The 22,966-nt window shown below is 24.1% G+C and overlaps 2 protein-coding genes across 3 annotated transcripts in view; one reads left to right on the forward strand and one right to left on the reverse strand.

Moving 5' to 3' along the window:
- LOC126899558 (tRNA (cytosine(34)-C(5))-methyltransferase) overlaps positions 1-4,621 on the reverse strand; it is a 16,999-nt gene extending 12,378 nt beyond the window's left edge. Inside the window, exon 1 of the mRNA XM_050674586.1 lies at positions 4,442-4,621. Within this exon, the coding sequence (XP_050530543.1) occupies positions 4,442-4,480 (39 nt within the window). The 5' untranslated portion in view covers positions 4,481-4,621. The remainder of the gene's footprint in view (positions 1-4,441) is intronic.
- Positions 4,064-22,966, forward strand: part of LOC126899571 (meiotic recombination protein SPO11) — a 21,289-nt gene continuing 2,386 nt past the window's right edge. The window contains exons 1-7 of one of the 2 annotated variants that reach the window (XM_050674609.1): positions 4,064-4,175; positions 14,154-14,325; positions 14,471-14,620; positions 14,677-14,873; positions 15,985-16,136; positions 17,629-17,766; positions 17,831-18,010. In XM_050674609.1, coding sequence (XP_050530566.1) covers positions 14,204-14,325; positions 14,471-14,620; positions 14,677-14,873; positions 15,985-16,136; positions 17,629-17,766; positions 17,831-18,010 — 939 coding nt within the window. In that variant the 5' untranslated portion in view covers positions 4,064-4,175; positions 14,154-14,203. Of the gene's footprint in view, positions 4,176-13,835; positions 14,326-14,470; positions 14,621-14,676; positions 14,874-15,984; positions 16,137-17,628; positions 17,767-17,830; positions 18,011-22,966 lie in introns of those variants that run through there. The other variant, XM_050674608.1, reaches the window with a different exon arrangement.

Genomic DNA, 22,966 nt, shown 5'->3' on the forward strand with positions numbered 1-22,966 from the left:
TTACGGAAATCGTACGTTTTTCTTTAACATTGATGTCTGTTTTCACCACGAAGATAAGTTCAGAGGTCAAATTTTTTTTTTCACAGACAAAAAAAAATACATCATAGTAAAACCAATATCTTCTCAGCTTCGCATCAAATCTAAAACCATAGTGAAATAAGTATTCATCTATAAATATACCAAGGTCTAGAAGCCATCAAGAGTGTTAAATCCCTTACTTACACTTATGCTGAAATAGCGTGTTCTTTAAAACAGATATGTGTAACGAATCTAATTACAATGGATTCTAGTTATTATTATAGAAATGGTGATTTTTCAATTTAAAATGAATTCATTAATTTTGAGGTTTTGCTCTTTGTTTGAGTGTTCCTTTAACTAAAATTTTAAAGGATAACACTACAAGTGTCAGAAGTAGACAACAGAATATGGAAGATTATTAAAAGATGATAAGAGTATTCATATATTGATATTTCTATATAAGAATATTATACAAACATAACATATCACTAAAATTAATGTTAGTAAAACTTAACTATACTAGAAATATATACATAGGTACATTAATAGATTATTTAATAGTAATGTAAAATAATACAATAAAAGCGACCTGTACATCCACAGATGGCTGTGACCTGGTTTGCGGCAAAATTGAATGTCTTGCGAATAACAGGAACAGAATGACAGAAAACAATGATTAATCTTAACCAAAAGTTAGTGTGTTTTGAGTATCACTTTATATGTAAAGAACTGGTTTGCGAAATTATGAGGGTATATACACCCTTTTATGGTAGTTCAAAAAGAACACAAAATAAAAAAAAAAACGAAACGAAACGATAATATACCGTTCAATTTGGTATCAACGATACTCGAGCGAGCGTTTAATTGCGAATGAGTAATAATTAGTGATGGGCATTTTCGAATATTTTAAACTATCGAATAACTATTCGAATAGTTTTTATAGAACCGAATAGTTTATTTTTAGCATAAACTATCGAATAGTTTATTTTTGGCATAAACTATTCGAATAGACTATCGAATAGTTTTAAAAACTATTCGAACGGGCTACCGAATGGTTTTAAAAAATATTCGATTAGTTTTACCTAAAATTTGTATTAAGTATACTTAATTATAATAAGAAGATAATTAATAAATACTTATAAATACATTATTATACAATTAATAATAGTAAAAATTAGTGATGGGCATTTTCAAATATTTTAAACTATCGTATAACTATTCAAATTGTGTTTATACAACCGAATAGTTTATTTTTAGCATAAACTATCGAATAGTTTTAAAAACTATTGAAAAACTAATGTTGAACTATCGAATATTTTTTGAATGACTATCAAATAGTTCGAATAGTAGTGGACAACTATCGAATAGTTTGATAGTTTCTATTCGATATTTCCCATCACTAATAATAATGACTCGTTTTAACGAGTCGTGGAACTCGTTCAATTATTTTTACCAGCGGTCAATCACATATTGATGGGGCGGTCACAACAGGACACCATATGACTGTATACGCAAAACTCTTTAAATAAGTTGTTAACTCATTAAGTTTATTCAGTCCTTTATATTAGTATGGTTAGCAAGTATATTTTACTGATTTATATTTTCCTTATACAGTTCCTCAAAAATAATTACTTAACAAATAATTTGCTCAGAATTATTAGCCTTTAAAATACTATTCTCGAAGATATTTTCTGAAATAATACGGTTCTGCAAAATACCAATCCTATCATTAATGATTCCTTTTTAATAACAATCCTTCCTTTAATTCCTTTTAATTCTTTTTAAATAAATTTAAAATATCATTTTTATGAGATATTCTATGATAAACTATTCCGTGTAATTTAATTCCTGATTTTTCTTACCATTTTCTGTATATTATTAATATATTAACTGTTCGCTAAAATTGTTTACAATTTTTTTCTATCATAAAGTGTTTTCTTTAAGAAAATGAAATAGTAGACAATACTAAGTATTTATTTGTTGGTCGTATTATTCACAATACAGTAATAATTTTGTACCTGAAGGCATAATCAACTAAGTCCTTTTTCCAATATTTCAAATGCAAAACACAAAAATTTGTGTTTTAATGAATAAAAATATTTTAATTATGCCTATACATTTTTAAATTACTTAATATCATTATTATTATTATTTTTTTGTCAAACTACTATAGTCAATGATTATTCATTAAAGGCATTAGCGTAGTTTGAATGGAGGCTTCAACCCCCACAGATAGATTTGTAGCCTTTTAAATTTTACCTCCTCCCCTTGAAATTAAGTAAAATTATACACGCTATTATGTAAAAATTATTTTTTGAAGGGGAAAAAATTTAAGTACAATTATAATCAAAACTAAAAATTAATATTTTTTAACTCAGAGTCTTATTTTATAAATACAGCTTGTAACAAAGAATTATTTTGTAAAACTATTAAAATAAACAGTTATTGAGCCATAAAATTAATTGAGAAACTTATTTATTTGTATACATTTAGTAATTAATTTTATTATTTAATACAACTCATTATCAATTAAGAATATATATTTAACACTTTGTTTATGATAAAAAAAAAGTTAATTTTGTCATAAATATAACAAACAAAAATAGGAAACTTTTTTGTAAATATACTAGTAAGTCAATAAAAGTTTGTAGAAACCAAATTTATTTAGATATATAATTTTTGGAGAAATATAACTAAATATATTTATTAAAATATATTTTATTTTTTTAATAAATAATTTTTAGAAAAATATTTATAAATACTTTCCATTATAGTATGAGAAAATATTAAAATTATTCAAAAAATCATTTGATCAATGTGTTCAGTTTCGTGTAATTTCAAGGATTCTTTATCAGGAAAACATTTACTGCACACATAACATTCATGTATTTCTTCATTTTCAATACTATCATCTTTAGTCCAATGGTAAATTTCTAAATGATCAATTCTACTACATTTATTTTGACAGATATCACAATCAAACATTAGTACATCATAATTAAATTCTTTTAATGCTTTTATTTTATGTATATCTGTACAAAAATGTTGAGTTTCATGTTCATGGAATGTTTCTTCATCATTGTTATGCTGATTTTTACTACAAGATGTTATATTAGCATCATAAATAATTTCTTCATCTTCTACGTTGCAGTTACTAGATTCAATAACATGGTTTAATTTTACAGTAGAGTCATTGCAATGTGAATTTTGGTGATTAGTTAAATCATATGATGAAGTAAAAGAATTTTTACATTGATGGCAAGTGAATAATTTTTCTTGATCTAGTGAAGATGTACTTTCAAAATTGGAATAAGATTCATAACAATAATCATATTTTTTTAACTTTTCTGGCATATAATGAGTTTTCATGTGATTAAACCATTCAGTCATGTCATCACACGATACAGAACATACATCACAAGTATACTGTCCACTATTAAATTCTTCATTAATATGATATGATTCTAGTATAATTGGTTCAATATTAAATTGTTTATTTTGACTGTTCTTAATATTAAATTTTGACTGATTGTGCTGCATTCTTTTATGTCTATTTAAAGAATCAATACGACTGTAAGATTTAGAACATATATCACAATAATATATACCTTTAGTTTTTTTCTTTTTATAGGGTCTATTGTTTTGTATATTTAATTTTAAATTCAAATTTTTTTCAATCCCAAGACATTTTTCAATATTGAAATTAATAACTGATTCTTTCTCAGAATTTTGTAATGACTCATATATATTCATTCTAGAATAATTATACTTAATTTTCAGTAAAATAATATCTTATAATAAATTGAAGTATCCAATTATAAAATTACTAGATCTTAGCATATAATGAATTTAAATCTTAACACATTATTTATTGAATCCTAAAAAAAATTGAAAATATTATCAATATTAAAGTTGCAATTGTAAACAAATGAAAAATTATATTTTATTCAATTTTTAAAGATGTAAGTGCTGAATTTTTAATACTTGTTTATTAGCTGAATATAGAGTAAATACTGATTATTAATCTATTTGAGCATGTAGATAAATTTTGCTTTTTAAACTACTCGTAATACCACCTTTGACTTGTATCACCAGGACCAACAATTGGCCAAAAGAAGATAATTAAAGTTTATCAATGAACAAATAAGGAATATTTAGTAAGTAAATGAGCAGTTAAAATTTTGCTTAAGAATAAGACCAATTATCCATTTTGAATAGAGTTAAAAAAAGCTTCTCCTAGAACATTTTAGTGATGATTATCAATGATAAAAAAAAAATTGATATAAAATAAAACAAAATAACTATTTTTTTACAAGATCTATATTTGATGGTTCTTAATTAAGATAAGAGGAAGAATATTTTTCAAAAATAAAATAATGAAAAAATTTTTAGTATCCTAAAAAATATTAAAAAATGTAGTTACCTTGTTTTTGCAGTCTTTTATATGCGTACTAAGTAACATTATTAATTTTTTAACATAAGAATAATTGTTGTTATAAAAAAATACACTCACAAATGCTTAAAACGTAAAAATAGGTTGAAGATTATTAAATTCAATTTTTACTTAAAAATAATTGTATAAATTGTATTTTAAATATTGGATAATATTACGGCATGTTGATACAAACACATAAATGAACAGTAGTTATTGATATCAAAATAGTTGATAATGAATGATAACTTATAACAACATCATAGAACCTAATTGATTGTTTATTTCTTTATAATATATTAATATAAATACACTTATTAGATTTACTGTAGCTAGACAGGGAGAATTATTTTTCTAAATTTGACCCTGACATGATTTTTTATTCAAAACACTAATTTGAAAAAATTAAATAAAAAAGAATCATAATTATATAAATAATATGATATAACGTTAAGATTCTCAAACCAATAAACAAATTATGATAATGATATTTATGATATGGGTGCATTTTTTATATACCAAGGTAAATAGTTTAGAACATAAACTGAATTTTTACCTAGTTTTTGTTAATTATACCAAAATATAATTTGAATAAAATTATTTTACTTTATCGCTGGAGTATCTAAACATGGTCTGGTCGAGTGGGTGCAGTGTTACCACCGATTAATTATATCGTACGCAGCTGTCCGATTTGTCATGCTAGCCTATTGCTTTTGGGGGAGTACATGTTAGCTGTCCTATGCGTGATACTATTAGCGGCGACAGTTGAATCTGGTCTATTGCTTTTGTAGAATGCATGTTAATCATCATATAACCCGATGTAAACCCTAAAAGTAATTTTTTTAACGAATACTAACTATCAAACTATGCAAATATTTATTAAATATAATAATGATAACACTAGTTTACAAATAAAAAAAAATTTTTTGACCCATGATTTATGATAGTCATTTTTTATGTAAAATTGTCCACTGAGTCCGAAAATGAAGTCCAAAATACAAAAAGTAGAACGGTTTTTGAGTAATTGCGAAATTAGCGTTTTTAGTGTGCCTCAAAAAAGTGTTTTCATTATATTCTAAATATCTTTAATTACATTCCACCGATTTTCATTTTTTTACATAAAATTAAACAATATTAAATTACCTATAACTTTAATATTAAACAATTTTTTATCTGACTTTTTTCTCGTTTGCTATCTACAGATTTACCACTGAACTTTTATCTTTTTTTTCAAAATGTCAAAAAAAATTCAGTTTTACGTAAAATACAACAATAAAAAATAAATTTATCAATAATATACTCAATAGACATTATACTCTAATACATAACAAAGAAAATGATATATTATTTTGTAATATTGATAAAAAAATTAAGAAGTTATGCGCGATTGAAAAATAAAACAAATTTCCTAATATCAGAGTTTTTGCATTCCATGATTTAATTTTGTAAAATATAGAAAAAAATATTGAAAAATTACTCACAATATTACTTTTCAAAACAAAATTTCGATTTTTTAAATAACTTAAGGTTATTTCATATAGTTTTATTGGGATATTTTTAAATTAAGTTTATTTTACAATTTGGCGTGATTGTGGTAAATTTTCGTATTTAAAAAAAAAAATGATAATTCTCTAAAAATATAAAGTAATTTTCTATAGAATTAAGAAAATTGAAATTATTTTAGCATGGCTTTAGAAATAATTTTAAATATTGTAAATTTAATATATAATTAAAAAAATAAATAATTAAGTTTTACAAAAAAGAAAACAATTATAATTTTCGCTATATTTTTTGTAATTAGTTGTATGATAACCAAAGAATAATTTTTATTTAACTGAAAATAGGACGCATTAGTCTTAATATTTCTTTTATATGTTTTATTGCTTTCTCTTATAAGAAACCAACAATAGTCACCCATCATTTCTTCATCCCAAAAACCTTGGTAACGACGTTCTATATCATTTATTTATTAATGAAAACGTTCACCATGTTCATCGTTTTCATTTCCAAGATTTTCAGGAAAAAAATGTGTGCATGAAGAAAATTTATTTTCAATGATATGTTCACTCCTATTTTCGATAAAATTAAAAAATATACATGTATCTTTTATTCAGAACATAATAAAATTATAAAATGTACTGTTTACCTATTATTGAATAGTTAATCAATAAATCGTCTACTATTTCTCTATAATTTAAACTTTTAAAGATTCCTAAAAAATAATTTACAACCAAAAGAAACGAGTACCATACTAAAGCCTCGTCTTTTGATAAAATTAACACAAAATTGGAATCGTTCATTAGTTTTAGCTTCAATGCGAAGCTGAGAAGGTATTAATTTTACTATGATGTGTTTTTTTTTATTTTTTAGTTTTTTTGTGTCTGTGAACGCTTAATCTCAGCTCTCGCTGGACCAATTTTGATGAACAATATGTTAAAAGATCACAAATCGTATCTAGTCGAAGACAGTAGCCTCAAAAATTGAAAAAAATTCTTCATTCCCCGTAAACGGGAGAATTCTCCCAAAAATTACAAATTTAAAAATCGCTAATTTTCGATATTTTTTCAATTTTTTTTACTTAAAATTGCCATAACATTTTTAAAAATGATGGAATCAATATAATATTTTTTTTTTAAATACCTTAGATATTTACCTATCATTTTATATATTTTTGTGAACATTTGACACTTTAACAGCCCATAGGAAGGCTTTCAAAATGGTAACTTTTTTACAAAAAATTAATTTTTTCAACTTTTACATTTTTTAACATTATGATGATATAACTTTTTAAAAAAATGCATGAATCAATTCTATTCATTGACAATAAATACTTTATATATACCTCTTTCATACGACGTACTTTTTTTTTTAAATCGGACATTTTGCCTTTATACAGGGGGGGTGCAAAACTTTTAAAATGCGTATAGAAAGTAGAACTTTTTCAACTTAACTTTTGAAAATGTTCCGGAAAGACTGACACTTTTATATATAACTTAAATTAAAGCTTATNACGACTAACACTTTTATATATAACTTAAATTAAAGCTTATGTAATATACTTTAATTTGAAAAAAAAAAATTTGACCTCTGAACTTATCTTCGTGGTGAAAACAGACATCAATGTTAAAGAAAAACGTACGATTTCCGTAAAAAAATTCTCGATTTTATATTTTATATTATTAAATTTATATTGCTATAACTTTTGGGAAAATGTATGGATCAATAATATTATTTTTTTATAATACATTTTTATATACCCCTTTCATCTGACACGCTTTTTTTGTAAATCGGATTATACCCCTTTTACATGGGAGGTCAAAACTTTAAACATGGGTATTGAAACTAGGTCATTTTCAATTTAATTTTTTAAAGTGTTCCAGAAATACTGACACTTTTATATACATCTTAAATTAAAGTTTATGTAATATACTTTAATTTGAAAAAAAAAATTTGATCTCTGGATTTGTCTTCATGGTANATATACTTTAATTTGAAAAAAAAAATTTGATCTCTGGATTTGTCTTCATGGTAAAAATAACTACCGTATTCAAAAATATGCTATTTTTGTGTTAAAATTCTGGGTTTTGTATTTTATTTTATTTTAAAATACCTGACAAGAGGAGTATAGATTTTCATAAATATTATATAAATAAAAACCCAGCACAGAGGGATCGCGGCACAGTGATGACGTGGCATAGTTAGATCAAGTATTATGATATCTGACAGTGATTAAAATCACTATAAAAAAAAACGCTTCGATGCATCTATAGATAGTGTTTAATTTTAAAAAAATCGTGGAATATACCAAAAACAACTTGATCTGCTAGTTCGTTATTAATATCCTGATTCAGATAAAGTATGTTGAATGAAAAAGGGATTATTAAAAATTTTATTTCTCATAAAAAAATTATATTGATCAATACACTTTTCAATAAGTTATAGCATTATAAATTTAAAAATGTAAAAAATAAAATCGACAATATAACAAATTAATAGCATTCGGTAGCCATTTTCACCGTGAAGATAAAATAAAGTCCGAAATTTTTTTTTTGCTTAATAAAGTAAATTACATTAGCTTTAATTTAAGATATATATAAAAGTGTCAGACTTTCCGGAACACTTTCAAAAGTTAAGTTGAAAAAGTTAATTTTTTGTGAAAAAGTTGTCATTTTAAATCCCTTTTTGTGGGCAGGTTAAGGGTTAAATTTATGAAAAAAATATTCCAAATGAAAGGTAAAGACATCATGCATCTATATAAAAAAGAATTATATTGATATGTTCATTTTTGAAAAAGTTATGGTACTTTTAAGTAAAAAAAATTGAAAAAAATTAAAAAATTAGAGATTTTTAAATTTGTAATTTTTTGGAGGTTTCCCCCATTTATGGGGAACGAGGGAAATTTTTTTCAATTTTTGAGGGTAACGTCTTCCACTAGATACGATTTGTGATCTTTTGACGTATCATTGAAAGAAATCGGTTCGGTGAGAGCTAAGAAAAAGTAATAACAGACATAAAAAAATAACTTAAAAAAAAAAAAATAATAAACACATCTTAGTAAAACCAATACCTTCTCAGCTTCGCATCGAAGCTAAAAATTAATATAGCATAGAAAGTTAAACTTATTTAAATTTGTTTGCATCTTTTAAGTGGAGAAAAATAACTTTGAAATTTAAACTAGCTTAAATAGCCAATTTTTTCAAGTAATGGGAGCGACGAGTTGGTAGAAGTTATGTTTTACACGTTTGGGGTACGAGGTTCCAACCCTCGTATGGCAATGAATTTTTTGCATTTTTTCTTAATTTTTTTTAAGTTAATATAAATTTTTAAGTCCTTTAATTTTTATCTCATTTAGATTCAATAACTTTAATAAAGATCAAGGATCCCATCACTGTAGTCGCCACTCGCGAGAAGAAATTTTTTATTCGTATTAAAATTATTTTACTATATTTTAAGTTTTAGTTTCGATGTAAAGTTGAGAAGATATTTTTTTGTGACTATCATTTATTTTCTCTGCTCTAACTTGACCTATTTTTTTCATCGATACGTCAAATGACTACAATTCGTATTTAGTTGAAGATATTACCCTCAAAAATTGAAATAAAAATTCTAATTTATCAATTAAACAGTTACTTATCCCATATTCTCCATACAGACAATTAAAATCATTCATTTCTAATGTTTTCAAAATATTTATTAACGAATGAAGTTTGAAATGATAGGTTTCAACTACAATATGAAATCATTTTACTTTGTAATTTAATAATTTTTTTAACTCTATTTGTGTGTGCTACTACTAGACTATAATATTCCAAATTTTTTTGTAACATGTTGCTATATAAATCATTTCTAAAAAAAAAAGATTGTTAATTTCTCCTGAATTAACAATGGATTTTTATAATTATAATCAAATTTTATAATACGCTTTATTGAGTAGATCTTTTAAAAATTTTTTGTTTTTTGATTGGTTCATTTAGTTAAAGTAAATCATTAAAATTAATTAACTTCTGAATATTTCAATTGCAGAATCTTTTCAAACACCAAAAGTTACTAGGAAATTATTACTAATACTTCTATTTAAGTTATCTGTTACCATAAAAATGCAAAAAAATATTGAGCTACTCCGATAAATTTACTATAAATAGTATTTATAAAACTTCCTAACTTTAATCTTAACGATACAATTTTTTTTAATTTTCATAAAATTATCTATTTAATTATGTCAAATTCAAACTTGCCAATTGAGCTAAAAGTTATGGTAAAATAAATTAATTTCTTTTAATATAAACATTCACAAAAATCAACTTTAAACGATTAAAAAAATAGGTTCAATATGTAATTTTCCTTATTTTTAACATAATAATAATCAAAATCAGTATTAATTTAAAACAATTTTTTTGTTCTTAATTATTTTTTTTTTTTTTATGTAAATACTTATTTTTTAATAATAAGTAATAATATTAAAACTTAGAAGTAATAGAAAAAGTTTAATTGCACATTTGAAAACATCGCGAAAAGTTGATTTAGAAAAGTATATTTTTGTTCCTAATGGAAGTTCCTTGTAGTCCAGTGTATAAAACTTATAAGTTAACTTTGTTAATTGTTATAACTTTATCAAAAATGACCAAATCAGTAAATTTTTTTTTTATTTAGATTTTTATTGAACCTCGTACCCTAAGCGTGTAAGATACAAGTGTTACCCATTCGGCAACTGTTCGTTGCTTTTGCTATATGAAAAAATTGGCTATTTAAGCTAACTCAAATTTANCATGATAAAATTGGCTATTTAAGCTAACTCAAATTTAAAAATTACTTTTTCGACTTTAAAAAAGTAAAAAAATTTTAATAAGTTTAAAATATATGTCTTATGAACTTTATTCTATGTCAATTAAATTATATAATATTCATGAAAGTCAGTTTATTCCCCTAATAAAATATTTTAAAATAAAATAAAATTCAAAACCCAGAATTTTAATAAAAAATAGCATATTTTTAAATACGGTAGCCTTTTGCGCATAGAAGATAGGTCGTCGGGACAAATTTTTTTTTTTCATTTAGTAGTACATAAAATAATCTTTAATTTGATTTATGTTTAAAGGACGCAGTATATCCGGAACATTTTCAAAAATTAAGTTGAAAAAGTTAGTTTTTGTAAAAAAGTTGCTATTTTAAATCCCCCCTGTGAGCAGAATAAGTGTTAGATTTTCAAAAAAAAATGATATAAAATGAAAGAAAATTACCTAAGGTTTCAATATAAAGAAATATTATTTTGATTAGTTAATATTTGAAAAAGTTATGGCAGTTTTAAGTACAAAAAACATTCCGATAGAAGGTGATTTTTATCGTAAACATTACATTTTTTTTATAATTTCGACAGCCATTTGCACATAGAAGATAAGGTGTCGGGACAAATTTTTTTTTTTCATTTTATAGTACATAAAAAAAACTTTAATTTGATATATGTTTAAAGGACGCAGTATTTCCGGAACATTTTCAAAAGTTTAGTTGAAAAAGTTCTATTTTTTATACAATGTTTCAAAGTTTGAACCCCCCCTATATAAGGGGAAATTGTCTAATTTTAATAAAAAGTATGTCAAATGGAAGATGTACTTATAATGTATTTAGAAAAAAAAAAATTGTGCTGATACATGCATTTTTCGAAAAGTTATAGCATTTTTAAGTTGAAAATTAAAAATTGAAAATCGAAAATTTTAACACAAAAATAGTGTTTTTTTAACTACGGCAGCCGTTTAAATGTAGAAAAAAAAGTGTCGGGACAAATTTTTTTTTTCATTTTATAGTACATAAAATATGCTTTAATTTGATATATGTTTAAAGGACGCAGTATTTCCGAAACATTTTCAAAAATTAATTGAAAAAGTTAGTTTTTGTAAAAAAATTGCTNAAAAATTAAGTTGAAAAAATTAATTTTTGTAAAAAAGTTGCCATTTAAATCCCCCCCCCATGAGCAGGTTAAGTGTTAGATTTTCAAAAAAATGATATCAAATGAAAGGAAAATATCTAAGGTTTCAATATAAAGAAATATTATTTTGATTAGTTAATATATGAAAAAGTTATGAGAGTTTTAAATACAAAAAAAATTCCGATAGAAGGTGATTTTTATCGTAAACATTACATTTTTTTTATAATTTCGACAGCCATTTGCACATAGAAGATAAGGTGTCGGGACAAATTTTTTTTTTTCATTTTATAGTACATAAAAAAAACTTTAATTTGATATATGTTTAAAGGACGCAGTATTTCCGGAACATTTTCAAAAGTTCAGTTGAAAAAGTTCTACTTTTTATACAATGTTTCAATGTTTTAACCCCCCCTATATAAGGGGAAATTGTCTAATTTTAATAAAATGTATGTCAAATGAAAGATGTACTTATAATATATTTAGAAAAAAAAAAATTTGTACTGATACATACATTTTTCGAAAAGTTATAGCATTTTTAAGTTGAAAATTAAAAATTGAAAATCGAAAATTTTAACACAAAAATAGTGTTTTTTTAACTACGGCAACCGTTTACATGCAGAAGATAAAGTGTCGGGACAAATTTTTTTTTTTCATTTTATAGTACATAAAATAAGCTTTAATTTGATATATGTTTAAAGGACGCAGTATTTCCGGAACATTTTCAAAAATTAAGTTGAAAAAGTTATTTTTTGTAAAAAAGTTACTATTTTAAATCCTCCCAGTGAGCAGAATAAGTGTTAGATTTTCAAAAAAAATTATATCAAATGAAAGGGAAATATCTAAGGTTTCAATACAAAAAAATATTATTTTTATTTGTTCATTTTTGAAAAAGTTATGGCAGTTTTAAGTACAAAAAACATCCCGATAAAATGTAATTTTTATCGCAAACATTACATTTTTTTTTAAATTTTCGACAGCCATTTGCACATAGAAGATAAGATGTCGGGACAAATTTTTTTTTTTCATTTGATAGTATATAACATAACCTTTGATTTGATATATGTTTAAAGGACGCAGTATTTCCGGAACATTTTCAAAAGTTCAGTTGAAAAAGATCTATGTTTTTTACAATATTTTAAGTTTTGAACGCCCCCTATATAAGGGGAAATTGTCCAATTTTAATAAAAAGTATGTCAAATGAAAGATGTACTTATAATGTATTTAGAAAAAAAAAATTTGTGCTGATATATACATTTTTCAAAAAGTTTTAGTATTTTTAAGTTGAAAATTTAAAATAATTTTTGTAAAAAAATTGCAATTTTAAATCCCCCCCCCATGAGCAGGTTAAGTGTTAGATTTTCAAAAAAATGATATCAAATGAAAGGAAAATATCTAAGGTTTTAGTATAAAAAAAATTATGTTGATTAGTTGATTTTTGAAAAAGTTATGGAAGTTTTAAGAAAAAAAAGTGAAAAAAATGACAAAATTTGTCGATTTTTAAATTTGTAATTTTTTTGGATATTTCCCCCATTTGCGGGGAACGAGGGAAAATTTTAAAATTTTTAAGGGTAATATCTTCAACTAGATACAATTTGTGATCTTTTGACGTATTGTTAAAAGAAATCGGTCCAGTGAGAGCTGAGAAAAAGTAGTGACAGGCACAAAAAAAAAAATAAATAAATAAAAATAAAAAAAAAATAAACACATCATGGTAAAATTAATACCTTCTCAGCTTCGCATCGAAGCTAAAAAATGACTTTTGTGAAAAAGTTGCTATTTTGAATCTCATTCTGCGACCAAGCAAATGGTCAGATTTTGAATTAAATTTATATCAAATTATAGGGAAATACCTAAAGTTTTATTAAAAAAAGAAATTATTTTGTTTCGTTCATTTTTAACCAAGTTAATAATTTTGGCTAAATGGGGGTTTATAAGTTTAATACCTTAATTTAATTATGTATTAAAGAAGTATTTGGATGATCTTGTTTTTTTACGGAATTTAATAATATTAATATGTTACAACAGATTATATTTTATAATAATTTAAAATTAAAAAAAAATCGCGCTTATTCATTTGGTTGCACTGACATTTTTGTTGCCAATCAAAGCACTGTTTTGTTATCGGGCCTATCTGTTTTAATTTAGTCTGTGGTTATAATTATTACCATGTTATTAATATGCTATTAATATAACAGCATCAAACCTGTAGTACCTATATTTGTAAACTATATTTGTCTATGTATAGACTGGTGTTAACTCTGTTTCTTTTAAAATTGTATATAGACGTTCAGTAAGGATAAATTTGAGCTCTACATTTTCAAAATTATTTAAATATGCCGTTTAGTATTAAACATTCCAGTCTATTAAAAAAAATAGAAAATGTTATATTAGAAATGATTACTCACTTGAAAAGTAAAAAAATATTTATGATTCAATTTACAAAATGTTCAAATTGGTAACTATAAAAATCTCTTTTTTTGTTTCATCTTTAATAAGTTTTATATCCGTTTAACTAAAATACTTATTATTGAACTATATCAAGTTTCTTATTAGCTTTGTTAAAGATGTTTCTAGTAATGTTTTAAAACATTATTTAATAGGTCCAAGAATAGTTTTAAAAACAAAAATAATGTCAATGTGAATAAATTACATTTCCAGTCTAAACAGAGTAGAAGAAATTTTACAATAATTATTTATGTTTTATCAAAAATATATCAAAACATATCTAATCATAATGTGATTACAACGAGGTAATAAAACTATTTTACATTTTTTATTTTTGTTCTTAATAATCTTGAATTTATAGAGAATTATATTATGGTAATACAGAATTATTTGAAAATGATTATAATGTTCGAAAAGCTCTAGTTAATATTAGTTGTTTGCTTAATACTTTTTCGTGGAACCTTGGGTTACAACTATCATCAACTGGTTTAGTAGCTGGTAATTTATCAATCTATATGAAAGATGGCAAAATTTTAGATTGTTCTAAAATGATTGAAGGTAACAAATTTACTAATTAAGTACAACATTTTTCTGAAATTTATTCATAATTGATTATTATTATTTTAATGAAAATAATTATTTTTCACTTTGTATTTGTTCATTAACTACTAATATAATTGAAAAATAAAAATAATATTAATAACTTTTTTTGTATTTTTTAGTGATATATATTTTTTAGTCATCCCATATATCTAAAGAGTGTGTCAACTTTATCTTTTCAGATGGCAACATACTTAATTATGTAGCTTATTTATAGCAACTTATGATCAGTATTTCAGAAGTTATTAACAATTTAAAGTAATAACTGGAGGTAAATTGCAGGTATTATTATCACTTGACAATTCTCGGCATTACACTTTTGAAATATTTTTCTTATAGTTGTTCTCGACCATTTATCATCCTGATTATAACAATCTAAAAAATAAGTTAGTTTATTATTTATGTTGCTGTTTGAAAAAAATAAAGTTGACAAACTTATAAGCTATAAAGAAAGAACATAAAAATAATTTGTGGTTAATAAATTAAGAAATAAATATATCTAAAAAAAACCCAAAAAAATATCAATAATACTTTTATTATTTGATTGAGTGATTTATAATAAAAGAATTCTGTATATGTACTTATATAAAATGTATATTTAAATAAATTATACATATAATATATTACATATTTATTTTTACTACATTTAATGTAGCTTACATTTATTTATTTTTTTATTTGTTAAAATTTAAATTATAGAGTAGAAATCTTCAGAATTTAATTATACATTAGTTAAGTTAATTATAATTAGTTAAGTTGTCTATTTGCTTAATCAACATTTATTTATTTCTCCTAAAGAAAAAAATGTTATTTTTTTAACTGTATTTAATAGAATAGGTACAATTTGAGATGGTTTAGAGGGTTACTCCCTTCAAAAATCTCTTCTAAGAATTCTTTAAAATTATGATTTATCCATTTATTTAATAGATAATTATTTTTGTTAATTTTCGGTACTTGTGAAGCGAGAAAAAATGTTTGGAGCAATCAAAAAAATTTAATTTATATTTAACCATACCCAAATAATGAATAGAATGTATGGTATTAAATTTAAAATAATTTTCTGTTTTAGGTATTCAAATACCTCAAGATATTTTATCAATTGTAAACTTGAAAACTAATGCTAAGTATATTTTAGTTATTGAAAAAGATGCATCATTTCAAAAAATTATTAAAGAAAAAATAATTAACAAACAAAATGAATGCGATTTTATTTTGGTTACAGTAAATATCTTAGCTAAAAAATTACAAATTGAAAAATTGCTAATTTTAGAAATTTTTTCAATTTTTTTTACTTAAAAATGCCATAATTTTTTCAAAAATGATCAAATAAATATATATTTTTTTATAGATGCTTGATGTCTTTACCTATCATTTGGTATATTTTTTTTATAAATTTGACCCTCTACCTGCCTACAGGGGGATTTAAAATGACAACTTTTTCACAAAAAATTAACTTTTTCAACTTGACTTTTGAATATGTTCCGGAAAGTCTGACATTTTTATATATATCTTAATTTAAAGATAATGTTATATACTTTATTATGAAAAAAAAAAATTTGACCTCTAGACTTGTCTTCGTGGTGAAAATGGCTACTGAATGCTATTTTCGTGTGAAAATTCTTGATTTTATTTTTTAGATTTTTAACTTTATAATACTATAACTTATTGAAAAGTGTATGGATCAACACAATTATTTTATGAGAAATAATATTTTTTAGTAACCCCTTTTTCATTCAGGATATTAATAAGAAAATAGCAGATCGTGTAGCTTTTGGAATAATCCACCAATTTTTTAAAATTAAACACTATCTTAAAATTTGCATGGAAGCGTTTTTTATGATAGTGATTTTAATCACTGTCAGGTATCATTATACTTGATTCAACAATGCCACGTCACCACTGTGCCACCGGTGCTGGGTTTTTTTATAGATACCTTAGGTATTTACCTATCATTTGATATAATTTTTGTGAACATTTGACCCTTCACCAGCCCTCAGGGTGGATTTCAAAATTAATTTTAATATTTGAATCAGCTTAAATTGCCAATTTTATCAAATGACGAGTACGACGAACGTTTGACAATTCATTAAAAATCATTGCCTTTGGCAATGATTTTTTTGAAATTTTTCCTTAATTCTTTTTGAGTTAGAATTTTGCTCTTGAACAATCCACCAAATTCTTAAAATTAAACACTATCTAAAGATTTGCATCGAAGCGTTTCTTATGATAGTAATTTTAATCACTGTCAGATATCATCTATATTAGTTCCAACTATGCCCCACTCACAATGTGCCGCGACCTCCTCACTGTGCTTTCGTTTTTTAAAATACTAGTTTTTTGTAAAAAAAATGACCATGTTTTCATATTATTATAATTTTCTATATCAATTTCTTAGTCAATTATTTATGCCTGATAAAACAGTATAGTCAAATAGGAGGAAGGGTAAAAATCCCTATTTAGCCCCTTTTTATAAAATAATTTAAGTTTTAGTTAGAAATACTTGTTGAGAGAATTTTTGCAGCTATTATTAATATGTAAATAGTAAATCATAAAACTTGTTATCAGGACATAATTAGGAAATAGGAGTTAATGTTGCTTTTAAAATAATCCAACAATAAATTATAAATTAAATACCATCTACAAATTTGCATCGAAGCGTTAAATTTACCTGTATGTATATTTTTTATTATATTAATTTGATCTACGTTATTAGGGAAAAGGTTACCCGGATATAAATACAAGATTATTTGTGAAAATTCTTTCTATTAATATAAATTTACCAATATTAGCTCTGGTTGATGCTAATCCATTTGGTATTGAAATAATGTGTATCTATAGGTTTGGATCAAATGTAAGGTTTTACTATTTGCTTATTTATTCATTTCATAACATGTTTTTTTTTGCAAATTTTACAGAGTATGTGTCACCAAAATGATATGTTATCTGTACCTTCTATAAAATGGTTAGGAGTTCATCCAATGGATATTACATCTTTAAATTTATCGTGTATTCCAATGGGTGACTTAGATCATTTACGAATTGAGTCGCTATTAAAACGGCCTTATATTAATTCAAATTATCAAATATTACAACAAGTAAAAATTAACAAATTAATTTTTATTAAGTATTCTATGAGCAGACCTGTAAATGATACATTGAAAATATATTTTAAATACAGATTTAGCTACAATATGAAAAAATATTTAGAATACGTATTTGTATATCCGTTAAATACGTGTATAAAAACTCAGATACTTTATAAAAGTATTTAAAATACTTTCAACTATTTACATATACAGGCTTAACTATGACTCATACAATATATTTAAAAATATGAAACATAATATAATATTTTCTTTTAGAAAGTTAATAGTATCCTACGTTTTATAATATATGGAAAATAATTTGGTCATATTTCTTCTCTTATTCCTTAGAAATGTTATCAACTTAAGTTTTTTAAGTGGAAGGAATCATATATATATTTAACCAACTTACAAAACTATAAAATAATTTATCAGTAAAGTATATAAATAGTGAATACATCTTTTTGATAAGTATTTTAAAAGATATCAGCTCTTTTGTACTATGGTACTATGTAGTGCAATTCATAATGGCCTATAGGTAAAAATAAACAAATGCGCGCTTCACCTCCATGAATATAATAATAATTTATTATTAATTTTTTTGGTATTTTGAAAATTAAAAATACCTTATTACAAAATACTAATTGTGCACTTAAATAATATTTAAAAAGTTGTTTTCAGTACATATAATTTATAAATGTATTTTAAGTAATACTTAAAATACCATAGCAAAATTTTTTAAAATAAAAAAAAGGATTCGAATACTCTTACATTAGTACTTTACAGGTCTGCCAATAAGTGTTATTACGATTTTTTTCAATTTTCAATTAGATTTTCGAATTAAACTAAATGAAATTTGTTTCAAAAATCAATTATATGTCAAATTTACACGTATGTGCGATTTTACATTAATACAATACAATTTTAGTTTCAATGCAAAGCTGAACAGGTATTCATTTAATTATGATTTGATTACTTTTGTGTCTGTTGCCACTTTTTTCAGCATTCACTGTTTCGATTTACTATCCTTAAAATCTGAAAAAATATATCTTATTCACCGTAATGGGGTATATCACCAAAATATTCACAATTTTTATAATTGGGGCATTTACATATTTTTAAAACTTTCTTGGTTATTTTTTTAGAAAGTATTAATCAAACATTTTTTTTAATAAATATTTTAAGTATGTCCTTTTTATTAGATATATTTTTAGGGAAACTGACCATTTATCTGCTCACAAGGCGGATCAAAAATAGTTACTTTTTCACGAAAAGTTTACCTTTTCAGTTTAATTTTTAAAAATGTTACGGAATTACTGCATTTTTTAAACATGTTACATTAAAGCTTATAATACATACTAGAATTTAAAAGAAAAATGTGTCCTGTTGCTTTGCCTTCTCTGTTCAAATTACCGCCGTAGTTAAAAATACATACTATTTTTGAATATACTATTAAACATCTTGATTTTATATAGTATATTTTTGACTTTATATTGTTATAAAAGTTTTTAAAAATATACTGATCAATACATTTTTTTTTAGATTCGATGCGAAGATGAGAAGGTATTAAATTTACTATGATGTGTTTTTTTTTGTGTATGTTACCACTTTTTCTCAGCTCTCACCGAACCGATTTCTTTCAATGATACGTCAAAAGATCATAAATCGTATCTAGTCGAAGACATTACCCTCAAAAATTGAAAAAAATTTCCCTCGTTCCCCATAAATGGGGGAAACCTCCAAAAAAATTACAAATTTAAAAATCGCNTCCCCGCAAATGGGGGAAATATCCAAAAAAATTACAAATTTAAAAATCGCTAATTTTTGAATTTTTTTTTACTTAAAACTGCCATAACTTTTTCAAAAATGAACATAACAAAATAATTTTTTTTCATAGTTACTTGATGTCTTTACCTATCATTTGGTATATTTTTTTTTATAAATTTAACCCTTTACCAGCCCACATGGAAGGATTCAAAATGACAACTTTTTCAAGAAAAATTAACTTTTTCAATTTAACTTTTGAGTGTTCCGGAAATACTGACACTTATATATATATCTTAAATTAAAGCTAATGTAATATACTTTATTATGGAAAAAAAAAATTTCGGACTTTATTTTGTTTTCATGGTGAAAACAGTCAGCACAGTTAAAAAAAAAACCCAGAACAGTGAGGTGGCGGCACAGTCAGAGGTCGTGGCATAGTTGGGTCCAGTATAGATGATATATGACAGTGATTAAAATCACTATCATAAAAAACGCTTCGATGCAAATCTGTAGATAGTGTTTAATTAAAAAAAAAAATTTGTTAAAATAGCATATTTTTGAATATGGTAGCCATTTGCGCATAGAAGATAAGGTGTCGGGACAAATTTTTATTTTCATTTGATAGTATATAACATAACCTTTGATTTGATATATGTTTAAAGGACGCAGTATTTCCGAAACACTTTCAAAAGTTAAGTTGAAAAAGTTATATTTTTTATACAATGTTTCAAGTTTTGAACGCCCTCTATATATGGGGAAATTGTCCAATTTTAATAAAAAGTATGTCAAATGAAAGATGTACTTATAATGTATTTAGAAAAAAAAAATTTGTGCTGATATATACATTTTTCAAAAAGTTTTAGTATTTTTAAGTTGAAAATTTAAAATCGAAAATTTTAACACAAAAATAGTGTTTTTTTTTAACTACGGCAGTCGTTTAAATGTAGAAGAAAAAGTGTCAGGACAAATTTTTTTTTTTCATTTTATAGTACATAAAATAAGCTTTAATTTGATATATGTTTAAAGGATGCAGTATTTCCGGAACATTTTCAAAAATTAAGTTGAAAAAGTTAATTTTTGTAAAAAAATTGCAATTTTAAATCCCCCCCCATGAGCAGGTTAAGTGTTCGATTTTCAAAAAAATGATATCAAATAAAAGGAAAATATCTAAGGTTTTAGAATAAAAAAAAATTATGTTGATTAGTTGATTTTTGAAAAAGTTATGGAAGTTTTAAGAAAAAAAAGTGAAAAAAATGACATAANGTAATTTTTTTGGAGGTTTCCCCCTTTTACGGGGAACGAGGGAATTTTTTTCAATTTTTAAGGGTAATGTCTTCAACTAGATACGATTTGTGATCTTTTGACGTATTTTTAAAAGAAATCGGTCCAGTGAGAGCTGAGAAAAAGTAGTGACAGACACAAAAAAAAAAATAAATAAATAAAAATAAAAAAAAAATAAACACATCATGGTAGACATTACCCTTAAAAATTGAAAAAAATTCCCTCGTTCCCCGTAAAAGGGGGAAACCTACAAAAAAATTACAAATTTTAAAATCGCTAATTTTCGAAATTTTTTCCATTTTTTTTACTTAAAAGTGCCATAACTTTTTCAAAAATAAACATATCAAATATAATTCTTTTTATATAGATGCATAATATCATTACCTTTCATTTGGTATATTTTTTTCATAAATTTAACCCTTAACCTGCCCACAAGGGGGGATTTAAAATGACAACTTTTTCACAAAAAATTAATTTTTTTAACTTAAATTTTGAAAATGTTCCGGAAGGTCTGACACTTTTATATATATCTTAAATTAAAGCTAATGTAATATGCTTTATCATGAAAAAAAAAAATTTCGGACTTTATCTTATCTTCATGGTGAAAATGGCTACCGAATGCTATTTTTGTGTGAAAATTTTCGATTTTGTATTTTCCATTTTTAACTTTATTATGCTATAACTTTTTGAAAAATGTATGAATCATTACAATTTTTTTATGAGAAGTAGTATTTATATAGATCTTTCATTCGACATACTGTTTTTTTAAATCGGACCATTTCCCTAAATACAGGGGGGATTCAAAACTTAAAAATGCATATAGAAAGTAGAACTTTTTCAACTTAACTTTTGAAAGTGTTCCGGAAGGTCTGACACTTTTATATATATCTTAAATTAAAGCTAATGTAATATGCTTTATCATGAAAAAAAAAAATTTCGGACTTTATCTTAACTTTTTGAAAAATGTATGGATCATTACAATTTTTTTATGAGAAGTAGTATTTATATAGATCTTTCATTCGACATACTCATTTTTTAAATCGGACCATTTCCCTAAATACAGGGGGGATTCAAAACAAAACTTAATATATAGAAAGTAGAACTTTTTCAACGTAACTTTTGAAAGTGTTCCGGAAGGTCTGACACTTTTATATATATCTTAAATTAAAGCTAATGTAATATACTTTATAATGGTAAAAAAAAATTTCGGACTTTATTTTATCTTCATGGTGAAAACAGACATTAAACTTAATAAAAAAAATACGATTTTTGTAAAAAAATTCTTTTTTATATTTTTAACTTTATAATGCTATAACTTCTCGAAAGATGTATGGATCAATATAATTCTTTTTTTTGTAGATGCATGATGTCTTTACCTATCATTTGGTATATTTTTTTTATAAATCTGACTTTTTACCTGCCTACAGGGGGGGATTCAAAATGACAACTTTTTCACAAAAAATTGACTTTTTCAACTTAAATTTTGAAAGTGTTCCGGAAAGTCTGACACTTTTATATATATCTTAAATTAAAGCTAATGTAATATACTTTATCATGGAAAAAAAAAATTTCGGACTTTATTTTATCTTCAAGGTGAAAATGGCTACCAAATGCTATTATTGTGTGAAAATTCTCAATTTTATTTTTTACATTTTTAACATTATAATGCTATAACTTATTGAAAAGTGTATTGATCAATATAATTTTTTTATGGGAAATACTATTTTCTAATAATCTCTTTTTTATTCTACATACTTTGTCTTAATCAGGATATTAATAAGGAACTAGCAGTTTATGAAGCTTTTGGAATAATCCACCAATTTTTTAAAATTAAACACTATCTAAAGATTTGCATCGAAGCGTTTTTTTTTGATAGTGATTTTAATCACTGTCAGATATCATTATACTTGATCCAACTAT

This window comes from Daktulosphaira vitifoliae, unplaced genomic scaffold (assembly GCF_025091365.1).
Source record: "Daktulosphaira vitifoliae isolate Bord-2020 unplaced genomic scaffold, ASM2509136v1 Scaffold_2, whole genome shotgun sequence".
In the NCBI taxonomy this organism is placed as follows: Eukaryota; Metazoa; Arthropoda; class Insecta; order Hemiptera; family Phylloxeridae; genus Daktulosphaira; species Daktulosphaira vitifoliae.